General features: G+C 43.6%; 1 protein-coding gene across 2 annotated transcripts in view; it reads right to left on the bottom strand.

Annotated features, from left to right (window-relative positions):
* LOC147025902 (epidermal growth factor receptor kinase substrate 8-like) overlaps window positions 1–19,726 on the bottom strand; it is a 55,200-nt gene that overhangs the window by 20,253 nt on the left and 15,221 nt on the right. For both annotated transcript variants that reach the window (XM_085883613.1, XM_085883614.1), the window contains exons 4-10: window positions 19,089–19,153; window positions 18,284–18,445; window positions 15,850–15,999; window positions 15,365–15,444; window positions 7,291–7,430; window positions 6,332–6,405; window positions 418–538 (exon numbers count right to left, since the gene is read on the bottom strand). In XM_085883613.1, the coding sequence (XP_085739739.1) occupies window positions 418–538; window positions 6,332–6,405; window positions 7,291–7,430; window positions 15,365–15,444; window positions 15,850–15,999; window positions 18,284–18,445; window positions 19,089–19,153 (792 nt within the window). The remainder of the gene's footprint in view (window positions 1–417; window positions 539–6,331; window positions 6,406–7,290; window positions 7,431–15,364; window positions 15,445–15,849; window positions 16,000–18,283; window positions 18,446–19,088; window positions 19,154–19,726) is intronic.

The following is a 19,726-nucleotide window of genomic DNA, read 5'->3' as shown; positions in this document are numbered from 1 at the left end:
CAAATGAGGGGTTAAAGAGTCGATTGTTGATGTGTGCTTCAATGTTTCTATGGTTTCTGAATCTATATGGGACTTTTAAATATTAATCCAAAGATCTATACTGACCACCCCCTGAAAGTGGCAAGTGTTCATGCTTCTGGAGTATGTGTGGATGCGTGCGACGACACATGCACACGTGACTGTTCAGTAAATAAATGGAATTGTGAGGAACAGAATAATGAACAAACGGTGTGTGTGTGTTGGATGTTATCTCCATATGTGGGTTTCAGAAGGTATAACGGAGTCCTCCCAGAGATCTAAGTATCCACCTTCGTTTTGGGAAGGGATCACTATTCATAAACCAAGCTGTGAGTGAACAAAGATGTGTGTATGCATGTGTGTGATTATGTGTCTGTTTGTGTATCACTGTACTCTCACCTCCTTGGGACTTCCTCCTTTTCCCTTTGTTTTGCTTGCTGAGTTCTTTGTAGGCCTGGGCAGACTTCTGCAGATTCGCCACAAAATCCTCAATATCATCAAATATGTGGTTCAGAATATCCTGTGAACGTTTTGATCTGAGTTATTTATGTTTGAATGGTATTTAACAGACCAGCCAGCAAAGAAGGATTGGTCCAATGATGGCTCAGTGTCAGTGCATTTGTTGTCCATGTCCAATATTGTCCAAATGTAAAAAAAAAATACACAGGAACTAAAAGGTAATGACTGACCAGAGTAATCTGTCAATGCTGATTGTCAATTATTGTCAGGTCAGGCCAGATCAGATCTGTTACTTGCTACAGGTAGCATGGAAACCTGCACCAACCTGTTTCGTGGTGAGGTTGTCGCCGACTAAACCGTCTCCCCCACCAGGTTTTCTGGTGAGGAGGGTGTTTGGATATGGACACCCAGCAGGATTAAAAACAAAACCTGTCAAAGGGCGGAGGAGCTCCTTGTGAGCCAACGGCCATCCATATCTAGTGCCCAACTGTGTCTGCGGATGTCCTCCTGCAGTTGGGCTACTTTTTTTTAGGAGTTTGGTGGCAGGATTTGCACTCTGGCCACTGTAAAACCATTCACTCCACAAAACATAAGAAAACCGTAAACAAAATAGAAAATCCACTCCGTAGGAGTACTTCCTGTGCAGCGGCCCTCCGCCAGGCAGCTCACAGGATGATGGGATTGGGGAAAATCCTTTGGGACACCGACTCTTTGATGATAAGAGGAAAACCATGGGGTAACCTTCCTGGGTTAGATTGTGGTAGTGTGTGTCGGGGTGGGGCTGTGGTGTCGCCCACCATACGGCGGTCTCCTCGAGTTAACATGAGGTGGTCCCTTCGGGTGGGTACCTCAAATGTCCTATCCAGAAGAGAGGGTGATCACCTGTCTCTGTTGTCACCTGAGCTCAAGCATTTGAACAACGGTATTACAGCACTCTGTGAGGTTCAGAGACCGGATAGTGACGAGATCATGGCAGATGGTTACATCTACTATTGGTCTGGTCGCTCTGATGGTTACCATGCCCAAGAAGCTGCCGTCGCTGTGTCCAATAAGCTGATTCCAATGGTAAATGAGGTAACACCGGTCAACGAGATTATTGCGAGACAAAGGATTCGTCACTCCTTGGGTGTCGTTTCTCTAGTCTCTGTACATGTTCTGACTGAGGTGAGTGATCTCACCGTGAAGGACGCATTCAATGCCACGCTTGAGTCCATGGTTGATCAGTGCCCCAGGAGAGATACTCTTCTAGTCTTGGGGGATTTCAATGCATCGACTGGAACTGGTAGGGATGGTGATGAGACATGTGTTGGTCCACATTGGTCTGGAACTGTGAACCAGAATACCACTAAGTTCTTTGACTTTGCAAGAAGTCATGGTCTGGTTCATAATTACAGCGCCCACAGGCTCATCGCTGGACTTGATATTCCAACGCTGGTGGTGAGGTAAAGGAGATTGACCATGTGCTCATAAATGGTCCCTGGAGGATGATCCAGAACTGCAGGGTCGAACGGAGTTCTCAGTTCCTCAATACCGACCACAGGCTTGTGTAAGCAACTCTGAAGTTGCAGCTTAAATCCAGGAGAATGGTACCATCTCAGCCGAGGCTGGATGTTGGCAAGCTCAAGGATGAGAGGGCAGCTGAGGAGTCTGCGAACAGGCTGAGTGGAGATTTGGGGGGGTATCAGTGCTGTGGAGAATCCTGAAGAGTTGTGGAGTAAAACATTATGTGTGCTGAGGTTGGACAAGGAGGCCTATGTGCGAGGAATCTGTGAGGGGGTAGAGCATCACCTGTGGTCAAGTGATTATCATCCTGCTTGCAAGGGGATTTGCGCATTGCGTTCCTCTAAGCCCGTCCCTCGGTGTACTACAGTTAGAGCAGAGGGTGGAGGGCTCTTGACAGAGGAGTCCGAAGTGAAAGCCCACTGGGCCAGTTACTTTGAGTGGCTGTACCAGGTTAATCCACCAGCTGTTGATTTGATTGTCAGCGGTGTTACTATCCCTATTGCTGACCCTCCAATCAACTGTGATCCACCTTCGTTTGTGGAAACACAGGCTGTGGTGAACCAGTTGAAATGGGGTAAAGCTCCTGGGATCTGTGGCATCCATGCTGAACTTCTCAAGGCTGGTGGAAATGATCTTCTCGTGTCGTTGCATGCAGTTCTGTGCTCTACCTGGAACACAGGCATCATCCCAACTGACTGGAAGAGGGGCCTTGTTGTTCCTCTCTGGAAAGGGAAGGGTGATCGCCAAGACTGCAACAACTACCGAAGGGTGACGCTGCTCTCAGTGTCGGGCAAGGTCTTTGCTCGGATAATTACTGATAGGGTTCGCCAACATCTGCTTTAGCACCAGTACCCAGAGCAGTCAGGCTTTACACAAAAGAGGTCAACGATTGACCATATCATTGCCCTTCGGGTCCTCACTGAATGCAGACATGAGTCTTGACGGGGGCTGCTTGCAGCCTATGTTGATCTCTGGAAAGCATTTGATTCAGTGAATCTGGATTTCCTCTGGAGGATTCTTAGTCTTCGTGGAGTGCCACCAAAATTGATCGATCTGATGTCTGAACTAAATTCTGGTACTGTGAGTGCTGTGAGATCTCTGACTTATTTTCAGTTGTTACTGGAGTTCATCAAGGGTGTGTACTGGCCCCCACACTTTTCAGCACTTGTATGGACAGGATTCTGGGGAGGATGTTGGAGAGATCAAGCTGTGGTGCATCGTTTGGGAATTTCAAGATCTCTGTCCTTGATTTCACAAATAATGCAGTCATCTTTGCGGAGACTCTGGATATCCTTTTGGGGGCCCTCGAGGTGCTGAAGGAGTAGTCGGAGCGGCTGAGATTACGGGTTTCCTGGGTCAAAACTAAGATCCAGGCTTTCAATGACATCTTGGATGCTGCTATCTTGTCTGTACCTGTTTGTGCTGAGGATGTTGAGGTCACGGAGAGATTCCCTTACCTTGGCAGTGATATTCATGTCTCTGCTTGCTGTGAGTCAGAGGTCAACGGACGTCTGAGTCGGGCCTGGGGAGTCATGGATTCACTGTATAATGGGGTGTGGCGCTGTCGGTACCTGTGCGGGAAGATGAAAGTCCGAGTCTTCAGTTCCTTGGTGCTTCCAGTCTTGCTCTATGGATGTGAGACTTTGACTCTAACCAGGGATCTGAGATGGAGACTTAATTCCTTTGGTACCAGGTCTCTTCGGAGAATCCTTGGCTATTGCTGGTCGGATTTTGTGGCCAATGAGCAGTGGTTGAGAGAGACTCATATAAGATTTGTTACCTGCATAGTCCGTGAGCGTCAGCTGCGGCTATATGGACATGTGGATCGTTTTCCGGATGCTGATCCTGCTCACCAGATTCTCTCAACAAGGGAGCCTCATGAGTGGAGGACGCCAATGGGCCTACCACGTGCCTATGTTGGCAGCAGGTGACGCACTGCTTCAGTGCGTGCTCCTATAACTGACCTGACCTGACCTGTCAATGTTGACTGGCTACTGATATGCACCTGGTATCACAATATTTCCCCAGGGTCATGATATTCACCAATGTCACAATATTTACCCGGTATCACGATATTTAGCCAGTGTCACGATATTTAACCAGTCACGATATTTACCTCGTGTCACGATATTTACCTGGTATCACGATATTTACCTGGTATCACGATATTTACCCAGTCACGGTATTTACCCGGTATCACGATATTTACCCAGTGTCACGATATTTACCTGATATCACGATATTTAGCCAGTGTCACGATATTTAACCAGTCACGGTATTTACCCGGTATCACGATATTTACCTGGTATCACGATATTTAGCCAGTGTCACGATATTTACCCGGTATCACGATATTTACCTGGTATCACGATATTTACCCAGTCACGGTATTTACCCAGTATCACGATATTTAACCAGTCACGATATTTACCTGGTATCACGATATTTACCCAGTCACAATATTTACCTGGTATCACGATATTTAACCAGTCACGATATTTACCTGGTATCACGATATTTAATCAGTCACGATATTTACCCGGTATCACGATATTTAATCAGTCACGATATTTACCCGGTATCACGATATTTAACCAGTCACGATATTCACCTGGTATCACGATATTTAACCAGTCACAATATTTACCCGGTATCACGATATTTAACCAGTCACGATATTTACCCAGTATCACGATATTTAACCAGTCACGATATTTACCCAGTCACGATATTTACCCAGTGTCACGATATTTACCCAGTATCACGATATTTAACCAGTCACGATATTTACCCAGTATCACGATATTTAACCAGTCACGATATTTACCTAGTATCACGATATTTACCCAGTCACAATATTTACCTGGTATCACGATATTTAACCAGTCACGATATTTACCTGGTATCACGATATTTAACCAGTCACGATATTTACCCGGTATCACGATATTTAACCAGTCACGATATTTACCTGGTATCACGATATTTAACCAGTCACGATATTTACCCGGTATCACGATATTTAACCAGTCACGATATTTACCCAGTATCACGATATTTAACCAGTCACGATATTTACCCAGTCACGATATTTACCCAGTGTCACGATATTTACCCAGTATCACGATATTTAACCAGTCACGATATTTACCCAGTCTCACAATATTTAACCAGTCACGATATTTACCTAGTATCACGATATTTACCCAGTCACAATATTTACCTGGTATCACGATATTTAACCAGTCACGATATTTACCTGGTATCACGATATTTAACCAGTCACGATATTTACCCGGTATCACGATATTTAACCAGTCACGATATTTACCTGGTATCACAATATTTAACCAGTCACGATATTTACCCGGTATCACGATATTTAACCAGTCACGATATTTACCCAGTATCACGATATTTAACCAGTCACGATATTTACCCAGTCACGATATTTACCCAGTGTCACGATATTTACCCAGTATCACGATATTTACCCAGTGTGACGATATTTACCCGGTATGATTAAGGTGGTGGGCTTGGGATCCAGGATCCTGAGTTCAAATCCCACTCTTCTGTTGAATTAATACCAGGTGGGGTTGACTCTGCCTGTCATACTTTCGAGGTCGGCAAAATGAGTGCCAGCATACTGGTATCCTGTGTCGGAGTGGCAATACGTCCAGGATTGTGCCCAATAGGCCAGGAGACTGACTCAGCAGCATCAACACTCTGCACAGAGTGTGGTCCCAATGGATGGATGATAGTCGTGTTTACACAGTGTCATGATATTTACCCAGTGTAATGATATTTTCCCAGTGTCGCGATATTTACCCGGCATCACGGCATTTCGGAAACTGATTTCAGGGCAATTACTTAAACATCTCATGAGATGCTCATCCAATTTCTCTCTGATCTCATGAGATGTCACAGGGGATTTTTGTAATGGATCTTGCTTCGCTGTTTAGATAACAACATATCAATAAAGCTGCGCTAGAGGTATTAATTACCATTTCACTTGCAGCCGTGAGTTTACCCCAATTAATAAAAATTCATTCGAATCATCAATGAAATGCAGCATCACTGAACAAGCAACATTTTAATTGGCGAAACAAAGGAATGCTTTCCATAAGCTTTAATTATAGCTTCTCAAATTGTTTCGCTGTTGCTTATTTATAAATTTTTGGGGGCACGACTGGGCTACTGATGCAATGCCCCCTGTTACCAGCACGCTGGTACTCCCTGGGCAAAAATGCTACAGTTATAACTATAGTATATGACAGTTGTACTCCCCTATACTATAGAGGTGAAAATGTAATCATCGTTTCTATCGGTAAGTACCGAAAGTGAACTGTACCGTGTTTTGCTCAACGCTGCGTGCTCGCATTTCAGTGGGCTCGTCTTCTTCCGTGAAGAATGTCTCTCGATCAGCTGTTCCATGAAAAGACACACAATTGGTACTGTTAGTTCAGGTATTTCCCCTTGACATAGGTGGCAAGTCAAACCACTTGTAACCCATTATGTTTTCACCCTTGTTTGTCTGTCGGTCTTGTGAGCACGATATCTCAAAAGGTTATGGACGGATTCGGACGAAACTTGGTGGACAAGTTGAGTGTGTGACAGAGACGAATTGATCCGATTGTGATGAGGATCCCGATCCGGATAGTAGAACCTATTAAGTGATTCTTCACTGTTGTGATGGGGCCCAAAACGATCTATATCACGATATCTCAAAAAGATGTGGATGAGTTATGACAAAACTTGGTTGACGAGTTGCTTAGGAGACAATAACAATCCGATTCGATTTTGGTTCGGCTCCGGATCCAGATCCGGCCTATCAGTGGGATACAAAACGTAAACTCTTCAGCCTGGTGGAGGTATTGTGCTCTACCGAGTGCTGCTATCGTTTCTCCAGCCCTGACTGGAAGTGTAAAATCCATCGATGATGATGTACACGATGTCAGTCGGTGTCAGTAGGCCTATTCCTCTTGTAGCGAATGCATATTGGACCAGGATTCAATGACAAATTCGACTTGCCGGTTCCACTATGACCGCGACGTGGCTCTGTGACGCTTCTACGCGGTGCTCTTGTAGGTCAGGCAGGAATTTAGAATGTGGCCAGGATATCTGCACACAATGCGGCCTACTCTTTTTGAAACGCACTGTGGGATATTTCACAACAACTAGTGAATGAGTCTGCCAATACTTCCCCGCATCAATGGCGATGCTGCAGTGAGACTGTATTATTACTCTCACATTGCATTTTCATTTAAGGAGGAAAAAAATCACAGGTTCACAACAAACACACACACACACCCTGCTCTGAAGCAAAGATATTCCATAATGCCACCTTCTTCTGCACATCCATTTGGGTTATGGTAACGGGTGTATGGGAGTCCGTGGAAGATGTTGATGAGGGGAGACTCGAGTCCTGCTCAGGCTTGAACGGTTTGGGCCTGTTGAGAAGAAAGATGCGGGCTGTTGGGGATATAGAAACGAAAATGATTCTCACTCATTGTAAGCATATTTATCATTGATTGGCACCAGGCTCATGGAAGAGGTTTTACACTTCCTCAAGGACAAGGAACAATATTGAGACACAATGAACAAATAAGACGTGTCATTTGAACCCATTGCCTCCATGCCATATGTGAGGATATGATTTATTACTTGTTTGTTTGCAGCCTGTGGCTGCTTGGCTGCATCGTTTTCTGGGGAAAGGCTGTGCTGCTGATGCAATACCCCATTACCAGTAAGCTATTTTGCCAACCTCAGAAGGATGACAGACTGAATAAACCCACTTGGTGTTAATTCAACAGCCTGACAGAGGCTTGAACTCAAGACCCCATGATCCTAATATCTTAAGCCAGCCACCTTAAATGCTAAGCCAACACCAGGTTTTGAGGATAGATCATATATATGTATGTATATATAGAAATGAAAACCATGGTGAGTCGGTGAGGCGGTGAAGCGGTGAGGTGGTGAAGCCATGAATCAGTCTGTCAGTCAGTGAACATTATATGCCTATTAATCACGTCCTGTTTGAATGTTAATTCCCCGAGACCCTCAAGACACAAAAGACCTCGAGGACCAAAAAGACCCAAAAGATCCAAAAGACCTCGAAGAGCCAAAAGTCCCCAAGGACCCAAAATACCCTGAAGACACAAAAAGACCCCAAAGACACTGAAGACCCCAAGGACCCAAAAGACCCTGAAAACCCCGAGCCCTGAAAAAAGACCCTGAAAACTTACACCCTTCAGACAGATGAGACAGCTTCGACCCTTGACCATTAAGACCACTTGGACTTTTTTACATTACAAATAACTATAATATCACCAATATAACAAATAAATTTGTGGAAAATAAATGTTTGTATTATGATTGGTGTAAATCATGCCAACACAGCAAATCTGTGACGTCAGTCTCTGTAACGACGTGTGGAGAGGCGAGCGTAGCGAGCTGATCCACGCTAGTCCATTTATAAAAGGAAAACAAAACTCAAACTTCAAAAGTCGACAACAACGAGATTTTACCATGATGGATTTTTTACTTCACATCCTTCCACGAAAATATGGCTCATTGAGGAACAATTGCAACTTCAGTAAGTTTTCCAGTAATTTCTGTGAAAACAGCAATCAATGTCTTTCCTTTGTTGATCCCTGATTGGCTGTGAAACAATTATTTATATTGAATCCATTTTTTCTGCAAAAAATGTAAAAAAAAAAAAATCATCTAAAGTCCTATATTTCAAGAACTCCATTCCTCGCTGTCCATGACCCACATTAACCAGTTCTCGGCCACTGGAATACTGCTGGCATACCGTTTTCTGCGCGGCATACCGTTCACCGACAATGATAACCTCCATAACATGGTGGATCAATCAACTCTCTGTTTCTCATCTGTGGCGATTTCAACTGTCACACTGCCAGCTGGTTGGGTGTTGGCTCAGCAACAACCAGCCATGGCTATTGCAGTGAAGGCCTCCTGCCACTATTGTGGGACTGATCCAATCTGGAAGCCTTTGCTTCCAGCTCGACTTTCTGCAACTGATGCATACCCCTATTGGATCTGCTTATAACGAACTCGCCATCCAACCTCTCCTCTTCATACTCTGCCCCTCTTGGCTCCTCTGGCCATGTTCTTGTCAAAGCACATATCTCTCTGGTTACCCTGAAGGAATAACCACAATGATGCACAATATGGCTGTTTGCACAGGCCAACTGGCGGAGACCAAAACCTCACATCTCAAAAAAAATTGGATTGCCATCTCCACAGCATCTGATAATGATTTCATCTGAGAATGCTTTCCCAGATACATAAATTCTTTCATACACAAGTTTATGTCATCCCATCTGTGGTTATGCTATCCATTCTCTCGGCCCTAATTCAGCAAACCCTGTGGGGAGGCAGCTGTGGTCGAGCTCACTCTGATCTCATAGCCATGTGACCCCACTCCGAACTCCTCCAAGATGTGTGCATTCTTCCAGGAATCCCTTCCTGGTTAAACTCCAAAAACCTGGACTTTCCGACCATCTCCTCTCTTTTGTTCCTCTTCTCTCCCGTCTGTGGAACTGCCTTCCCGAAACAGTTAAATCACACTCTTCCCTACGGCGCTTCAAACAAGTGGTGAAGCACCATCTCATGTCATCCCCCATCCCTATTCACAATCTTTTGTACCCCCATTAACCCCATCCAATCAAATCCTTGCAGGTTACTGTGTTTCCTTCCTTTCTCTTTTTCCTAGTTTCCTGTTAATTCATTCCTTTGCTTGTCATGTCAACTGCTGCCCCACTATCACTTCGCCGCCTTTTTGCCCTCATCATCTCATATTCCACAAGCCTCCATTTTGTATTTTAAAAAATTTTGATGTACCATACTCTATATAGCACATTGGTGCTGCCAGAGCAGTTGCTTAGAAAGGGTTATACTAGGTGGTTTGACATTGCCTTGCCAGCAATGTTTGGTTGTGCTCTATCCTTTAAAATGCTGAGCGTCAGGCAAGGAAGCCGCAGGTACCACTTTTATCATTTTTGGTAAGACTTGGCCAGGATTTGAACCACCAACCTTCCAGACTCGGAGCGGACGCCCCGACCATTATCCCACCGAGTCTGGTACATTTTGTAGAGAACGAAAGAAAAAAGGATATTGATCAGATATTCGAATTCTTCGTTTTTCAAATCGAGTTTAGTATGCTCGAGGAAAGTATAAATCGAGAAAATTAGAAATAAGAAATTAAAAGAGTTAACCCAGCAGGCACACGACGTCAGTATGAAAGATTCACGACATCGGGAATCGGCCGCTTGGTTGTACAACCAGATCACGACGTGGTACAGCCGCAGCGCGCCCCGCGATTATCTAAAACTGCTTTTTCTGCCTCATGTGTTTCCAGGGTGAGCGCTTTGCCACCTCGTGCCATGTGATTGTGTCTGCCTTTCACTGGAGGAGAGATCTGATTGACTAATTCCCATTTCCGCATCACGAGCCGCCGTTTGCAAGGTTTGGTTAAACTTGTGAACTTTCAGCTGTTTCTGAGTGTGGCAGAGACAATCCGCTTTAATCTGCGGAAGACTTTAGCTTTTTTAGTTAAAATTATCTTCTGCCATGATCATTTTTGGTAAGTATAATATTATAAATCGATTTTATGTCTTAGCTTTTGTTTTTGGACGTTTTTAAGATCACAGAATCCATGATGTGTTCCTGTTACTGGTGTGATGGAATCTATATCGTTACATTCAATGGAAACTCTCCCGGGCCCTTCGGGCCACTCGATGGTGGTTCGAGCCTTGGACTCGAACGTGCATCTGACGATCGATTCCTCCGGCACCTGATTTCCTCGTTCGTTTATCACGTTTAGCTGTCGCTGACATGGCCCTGATATGGCCCTCCCCTGACATGGCCCTGATCGTGTGGAGAAATCGACGGTAAATAATCAATTCATTTTTCTGCGGACCTGGTTTGGTTCAAGTTTGGTTCAGAACCTTTTAAAATATTTTCTGGTGTAGATAATGCTTCGGCCGTTCGGGTCCGACGAATTACCGCATTGTTCCGCAATGTAACAAATTTAAAGTTCCACTTCCCTTAAAAAAAACCCTCAATTAATATTATTTTTATAATATATTATTTTTTTTTGTCCTCTTTTAACGAGTTAGGTCTAACCAAAGGAAAAAGGAAAACAATTGTCAGTTATTGTTCGCCGAAAAATGTGGTTTTGTCACAAAAAATATTCACCCTTTGGCCGCCGACAAACTGCCGCTTGCAACAATGAAGCCTTCATTGTGGTAGTTTGTCACTATAGGGGAATTATTCAAGTTTTTCGGTGGAAAATTGTTTTCCTTTGGTAAAATAGTTATCAAAAGACATGAAAATAACTTTATGTTGTAAAGAATAATATTAATTGAGGCTTTTTAAGGGCAGTGGAACTTAAAATTTGTTACAAGCGACTTCGAACACTGGTGTACTAAATTGTTTTTATTTTCTAAAATAAGGGTGATGTCCAATGCTGTGATGTCCACATGCAATTTGTGTGGAAAGAATGGGAAGAGACCTTTTCGGAACCTGAATTTTTATAAAGTTGTCAGAGGTAATTAATTCTGCTAAATGACAGTTTATAATGTGCATGACTTGAGCGTAATTCACATTGCAAGTCTTGTTTGATGATCATAAAGCCCAATATATACGAAGTGGAAATTCTTATTTTTTTCAGACAGTACCATGGCCAGTCAGCCAACAGCAACGGAGGCGGCTGTGGACACTGCCATATCACAACATTTGAAATATGCCCCTGATCGGCAGGGAGGTGCGGGCAGGAACAAGCCCTCATATATCAATAATTCCAACAGTGTGTGTGTGTGTGTGTGTGTGTGTGTGTGTGTGTGTGTGTGTGTGTGTGTGTGTGTGTGTGTGTGTGTGTGTGTGTGTGTGTGTGTGTGTGTGTGTGACCGCTGTTTCTCGACAACCACTGGTCCAATCTAATTGAAACTTGCCAGATATATTGCTGGGGACCTGATGATGTGCCTTTTCAAGGTTTGATATTGATTGGACAAGTGCTTCCCAAGTTATGGCCATTTATTTACCAAGCCAACTGCGTAGGCATGGCCGATGGGGAAGAGATCCTCAGCCGCGTTCCCCATTATGGGTTACAACGTACGGACTTCCGGATAGTGATGATTTACTGTATTCTCATAATTTCTCGATTTCTTATGCGCATTTATAGATAAACACAATGCCCCAATCCAGTCGTCATTTACGAGAGCGAAGGAACAGCCTGTGTGGTTGTTTGAAAGTTGTTGTTTTGTTTTTTTGCACGTACGGGCACGTACTAGTGTAATAATAACGAGTAACAGCAACACGCTGTGCCAGCCGTCCACGTTTATGTTTACATTGTGAAAATATTTACATGGACTTTTATGCATCATGAAGTTATTTTATTTTTATGTGAAATTAAGATTGAAAACGCCCAACAAATTAATTTTTTTGTGCTTTGGATTTATTTATGTGAGATGCATTCAAAATTGTGTTTTCATACTTAATGATGTTGGATTTATATTTTTTCTTTGTATGAATACACACACATAGATATATATTTGGTCTCATTGATTTGCCCGATTGTAATTCAGTTTTATATAATTTTATGCACTGTTCATATTGTTACGTCTGAGGGGGGGTATGCATTCAAAGGGTAATTAGGATGTTTAATTAGGTATGCCATGCTGTTTGAGTTTTACCAGGATCTCGATGTAATAAGTAGCAATTCAGTGGTGATAAGTTGTCTAGTAAATGTCCATTTCTTCAAGAGGGAAATGGTAATTGTCACGTAATTAGTTAGGGAAACGGGTTAGGGTAAGTGTGTCTGCGTAAACCCCTTTTAGTATTCCCTGGAGGCTTGCCGTGACGTCACAGGACAGTGCTGCGGATGGCTCCGCCCCGTGATCACGATTGGCGGAAGGCGATGGCGGAGGGCCAATAAAACGGCTCGATTGGAAGTGACGAGGACTCGAGGATAAAAAGGTTCTGTTCGGGGAAAAGGGGTGGGAGGAAGAAGATCGGTAAAGACCGTTTTGGTGGAGGCTGTTGTGCTGGGAGCGTGCTGTTTTGTTGGGCTGATTCGATCCTGGTTTGATCGTGTCTCGTGGCCTTGCTGTGCCTCGTTCCTCACCTCAATTGGCTCTGGGGTTCTGCTGGCTCGGAGTACGGGGTCGAACGGCGGGCGGACCTGCCTCCCTCTCCTGCTCACAACTTGGCGCCAGAACTGGCTCCCTGGCGGCTGTGAGCGGACTTGGGCCGACACCAGGAGGTCGACAGCACCACGGTGTCTCCTGCCCCTGACGAGCGCAACGCCAGCTCATCCGACGCCAATCCAGGGACTGTTGCGTTTACACCATGGGCCAGCCTGACCACCAGGACCAGCTACGTTGTGTGTGTGTGTGTGTGTGTGTGTGTGTGTGTGTGTGTGTGTGTGTGTGTGTGTGTGTGTGTGTGTGTGTGTGTGAGTGTGTGTGTGTACCTGGCGCCTTAGAGGGTTTGAGATTGGTATATCCATTGGAATTGTTTGTGTTTTCCCCACGCCCGAACCCACACCACCATCCCGTCGAATCGCCCGGATCCCTCCTCTTGCCGAGTCTTATTATTTCTGGTTAGAGAAATAAAGATTATTAACTCAGTGAAAAGCGACTCGTGCCACCTTCCTCGTCCCGTTTGCGGTAGAGCGATTAAAACCGCCCTCTTTGGGTTATAAAAAAAATAAACCTCCTCCATCGTTTCGGCTTATTCTACGTTGGCGGGACTGTTCAAGTCCCGTGGACGTCACAATATCATGTTATATTAAGTATCATCTGTTTAAGTCTTTATGCATCTCATTCTACTGATGCCCGCTGTGGGACATAACAAGCAAAATATTTCTAAATAATATATATCATGGAGAAATTCTATCAGAAAGGTGTTTGACTTCCCAAGTAGGAAGTAAAAGTTTTTATGATCCTTTGGAATCTATATGATCAGTACCCATATTGTACTCTTTTACCAGTCATTGCTGAATTTCTACCTATTGAATGTCAACTATTATGTCGTATAGCAAAATTTATATGTGGTTCTTCGTCTTCTCATAATTCTTACCTGAGGTTGCTTAATTATGAATCTTGTAACCATGGGTAGTATGTCATCAGTAGCTAAAACTTTTAATTACATTTTATATAAATGCAAGTTATCGGTCAATACCTTTTATGCTCCTAATGCCCATTTAATGTATGCAAGCATAGAATTCTCAGCAGTTTTACTAACACTGCATGATGAATTTGTTGTACTTAAAGGTGCCTTTGTGCAGTCAATTATATTTGAGAGAGAAGAAGCTCCACAGTTCCTCTCTGGAGCAGAACTTTCTGAATTTGAATTGTTAACTGTGCTTTGCACAAAGTGAATTTGTCAAAAAAGTATTTACGACTTTTACCAATGTGGTATTTCTTTTTATTGCAAATTTTTAGTATATGTTTCTCAATTGCCATGGTATCTACTTCTATTTATTGTACGTTTGTATTTGAGTGTACTTTTTTTGGTACAAATAAAGATATTATTATTGTTAATACTGCTTGTATATTTTTTCCGCAATCATGCTCTGCGTGATACGTGATAATAAATGATTATGAATTACAGTTGTTTTCAAGTTGTGGTCATTATGTGTTACTGTGCAACGTATAATGATGTTGCAATACAACTTCAATGTTTTGATAATGGCACCGGTAGAACAGCGGTGCTCCGCTGACCCCAGACCTACGGGTCGAGGGCTCCATCAAGCTGGAAGCTGAAGGGTGTCATGCACTGCAATGTTCGTTTCTTTGGCGTGCAAAGAAAAGGGTAAAAACAAAAACTCCATTTTATGAACATTGTGATAAAGTTGAAAACTAACGTCATGCTTCAATGTTGTGACAACGTTGAAATCTGACGTCATGGGTGTTGCAAATACAACTTCCCACTGATCCAATTCTGACGTCAGGTACAACCAGAACACGACGCTGCAACGACGTCAGATTTCAACGTTGTCACAACGTTGAAAACCCGCGTCATGGGTGTTGCAAAAACAACTTCCCACTGACCCAATTCTGAGGTCAGGATAGAACCGGCAAACTACGTTGCAACAACGTTGTGTGCCTGCTGGGAAGATAGTAGAATGAAGAAGAGTAGAGGAATGTGTTGGAGGAGGGAAAGATAGAAGTAAAGTAAGTGGATAGAAGGGTGATGTATGACGGGTTCAGAGGGGATGATAAAGGTCAAAGTTGTAAACATTTCAGATGATAAAGAGATGATGCCTAATGGCTCAAACTCTAATTCCATTACATTGAAAATTAAATTGATATCCAAGGAACTCCTCCAGACATCTTCACCCACATTATTGCAATACCTGAACTTCTCTCTTCCACTGGTGTTTCCATTCTTGAACCCCGTTATAGCATTTTCAATGCTCTTCCGTACAGTTTCTGCCTGCGAATTCACACAAATCACAGTATGCAGGGCATATACTATACAGGCCTATAATACGGGCGCCATGTTTGAAGGTATCACTAACAATGCTGTACCTTGTTAATTTAGTGGGACAGAAATGTTCAAAAGCACAATTTAACACAACGTAGGTATGAGACCATGGCAGTGTTCACAATGAGGACTGTAGTTTGAAATTGGAAGTTCAAGGCTTAGAAAAATCAGTCTTTATTTCAAGTTTTGGATTCACGGACCATACAATGATAACCAATCATGCTTTCTTCCATTCCGCTCCCTTTAAATTTAAAGCCACCCACCTTTCGGTCTGCCAAGCAGCATGATGTCCATCAGTGAAGCAGCTGAGGGATCAGTTAGGGAATCTGCAAGTTTTTGAAACATCAAACTTACCCCCACAGGCCCGCAGTGAAACAGGAAGAGTTCCGGGTTTGGCTCCAAATGATCATGGCAGACCAGGGCAAGCACGGAATCATCCTGGACTGATCCATTTTGCACCGAGACTTCCTTCAAAGTTAAATAAGGAAAGGTCTCCAACTCCTCCTGCCCGACAGCAAACACCCAAGGGTGCCTTTTATTTAATTACGAGCAAATACAACCCGTCGCTTTGCTGACAGTGGTGTAAAGGGGAAGGTGGGGGGGTGGATAAAGAGAAAGGGAGAGAGGCGGAGGGGAGGCAGAGAGGATGGAGGGAAGGGAGGGGTGGGGAGAGGGGGGAGGGGAAGCAAGGAGCGGGTGAAGAAGGGGAAGCGAGGAAGGGGGTGGAGGTGGGGAGAGCAACGCCTCACGATACTTTGTGATACACTGTGGGAGGGAATGGGTGCGACAGAGGGGGGAGAGAGAGAGAGAGAGAGAGAGAGAGAGAGAGAGAGAGAGAGAGAGAGAGAGAGAGAGAGAGAGAGAGAGAGAGAGAGAAACAGGACAGACAGTCAGACAGAGACAGCGAGAGAGCGACAGATGTGTAGGAGGAGAGTGCTGCATTTTATTCGGAGGGGGGAGTGAGGAGGGGACAGTCAGATTGGGGGGGGTGAGGGGGGAGAAAAAAATGAGAAAGGTGAGGGGTGGAGGTGGTGTTAGCAAAGAGAGTGATTTGTTATGCTTAATGACCGAACACACACAAAAAAATCTCATGTCAGAATAGCTGTACACACAACAACACAACAGAGCATATAATATTAACCACAGGCACATCTGCAAAAACTTTGACATCCAAGTTCTAGAAAATTTGTGGGAACATTAACAAAAAACATAGACTGAAAACATGGAAGTACCGCTCACATATGACCTAATGATCCCATAGAGCGTGAACATCGTAAACAAAGCACTGCGACCAGACATCTTACTTAGGTACAAAAAAGAGAGCAGAAGGTATTGCTGATTGAGGTGTTAAACAATTGAGGTGTTTTGGACTAAACGATGCAGAAATCAAGAAAATGACCAAATATGAAGACCTCAAGAATGAAGTGAAAAGATCCAGGAAGCTGAAGAATGCCAAAGTTGTACCAGTGATAGTTGGAGCTACAGGAATGATGACGAAGAACCTCACAGAGATATTAAAAACAATCCCTGGGAATTTTACTACAAACTAACTACAGTTGGAAGCTGTCAATGGCTCAGTAACGATCCTGAAGAGAGCCCGCTACACAAAACTTTGAGAACAGAAAACTTCACATCTTGGTCCATGAATCGTGACCCCTTACCGAAATACCGGTGGATACTTTGAACCCACCCTGGGAAGACTCCATTTCACATTCTGAAACCCGCACATGAAGATACCAATCAACAACAACACACACACACACTGCGTTTTATTGGTACAGAGGATGATTCCCATTTCTTCTTCTTTTTCACACTTTCCACGAGTCATGTTTCATTCATTCATTCATTCATTTGTATGCAGCACCTGGCTGCTGCTTGCATCACTCCAAAAGCATGTCTGTGCCACAGATCCGGTGCCTCTGCATATTACTCCAGGAATTTGGAGACTCAGTTATCTGACAGCATACTCTATGATGCAACACCTTGTCTGTGAAGCACCAGAGTGACAATTTATAGTCTATTTTATAGGAAATGGAACTATTTTATAGTTTATAGGAAATGATTTCCGATGAAACAGCTCAAAAGCAACATATGCTACTTCTGAGATATTTATCTCATCCAATTACCTGAGCTCAAAATGAACATCTTGATCACCTCAAATTTTATTCCTCACTTCTTCCGTCTATGGAACCACCTTCCAGATGCTGTTCTGTCTCATTCTTCCCTCCAGGACTCCAAGCAAGCAGTGCACAGCCATCTCTCGTCATCCCTCATTAACCTTTCCTAACCCAACCATTTTACTTTGTCGTTTCAGTGTTTCCTCCCCTCCTCCCTCTCCTCTTTTCCTGTTCATTCATTTCCTTGATGTTTGTCAAATTATCAGTTCCACCTTGCTCTTCCATGAGCCTTGTTCCTGTAAAGAAAAACAAAGAAAACTAGAAACTGATACCACCGCCAGGATGAACATTTTACGTTTTGTAACCCACTGATAGGCTGGATCTGCATCCGGACTTGAACCAAAATCTAATCGGCTTGTTCTTATCACCTAAACAAACTCGTCCACCTAGTTTTGTCCGAATCCATCCACAACTTTTTGAGATATCCTGCACACAACCAGACAAACAAACAGGCAGACGGACAGGGGTGAAAACATAATCTCTGTCCATCTTCGGTGGCAGAGGGAAACATGCTTCGATTGAGAATTTTGAAATTGGTCAACAAAAGGGTTTCTAAAGAACAAGAAGATTACTCTTGGAGGAAAAGGCAAATGAAAAAGCCAACAAATCACCATGGTATCTGAATCCAGGAGCTGCACGCTGTCAGGTGCCAGGAACAAGGTCACGCTCTGAGACCAGAGGTGGCGCTCTACAGCCATACGGTGCATCTTCTGAAATCCTTCCTCGGTGCTTGAAGGTCCACCCGGCACTCCAAAAGGAAATGTTACCAGGTGCTGGTATGAACAGTTCAACAGTTTCAACCATTTACTCTCACATTGCATCAAGAGGTGTTCATGATCTCAAAAGCATATGTGTGATGTGCAAACCAGAGTGGCAGTTTTTAGTTTGGCCCGATCAGGGATGGAATCCGAGATAAATCAATGGCGAGGGCAATACCAACTGAGATGTCCAATCAGGATGGTTCATGTTTTGTTTTTTTTCTTTCGTTTTAAACAGCATCTAAAGCTCATGGAAGAGTTTGTACATTTTACAATACTTTACAGCATGTGAAAGAGGACATTAGAAGATAACAATGGACTTTTAAATGAATTAAAAGGTCGTTCGGAAATAACAGACAAATCATCGCAGCATCGTGCGGATTTTCATCCTGGGGTTTCAGTGTATCAGCATCACAGAAGAAGTGCCCAGATGGGGACAACAGGCTGACTAATGGAGGAATGATAACCTGATACGTTTCGTATGCACTGATAGACCGAATCTGGATCCGGACATGAACCGAAATCGAATCGGGCCAGTTACCCATCACAATATGTCGTTTTGTGTGACAAAGAGTTAAGAGGATGACATTGTTTGTGACATTGTATGTTCAGTAACATTTTGCACAATTCCGGTAAGGATGTAATATGAAGAGAGAACCTCAACGTGGAAACTTGACGAGTTGTCCAGTGATCCTTGTTTCTTGGAATATTGCTTTCTCTGCACTGCAGGTCACAAGAGCACATGTAACACACTTGAGAAAAACTTTTTGGGGTTCAAAGATCATTTCAAAATAGGGATCAGGCTGTGGCCTTTGCTCAGGTCGGATGATTACAGATCATCCTGTTAGTTGTAGTTGTAAACACAAAATGGCCAACTTCCACACATACTTATTATACCTCCAGGTATTATGCTAATGTGAACATTCAAAATATTATTGAAATACTCATCCCCGCCCCCTCTCTCTCTCTCTCAACTTCTGTGAACGCAATGTTCAGAGGGGTTCTAGGATTGAAATGTTGAAATATCGATGATGGATGGTTCCCAGCTGATGATCCAGATAGCCATGTACTCTATCCCTTCTCTCGTCTTTTTAACCATTACATAGATTACATTACATCTGTAAAGACAAAGTAAAGCACCAAATACGCCTGGTGTTTGTTGACTTAGTGGCTAGAGTGGCTGGCTTAGGATCCTCGGGTCCTGAGTTTGAGCCCTGTTTGCTGCTGAATTAACAACAGGTGGGGTTGACTCAGCTTGTCATCCTTCTGAGGTTGGCAAAATGAGTACCAGTGTCC

The sequence above is a fragment of the Eptatretus burgeri genome, chromosome 5 (assembly GCF_056783735.1).
Source record: "Eptatretus burgeri isolate ZD-2024b chromosome 5, Ebu_testis_v1, whole genome shotgun sequence".
In the NCBI taxonomy this organism is placed as follows: Eukaryota; Metazoa; Chordata; class Myxini; order Myxiniformes; family Myxinidae; genus Eptatretus; species Eptatretus burgeri.
Note: the sequence above shows the minus strand (reverse complement) of the source record. Positions and strands in the feature narration are given on the sequence as shown.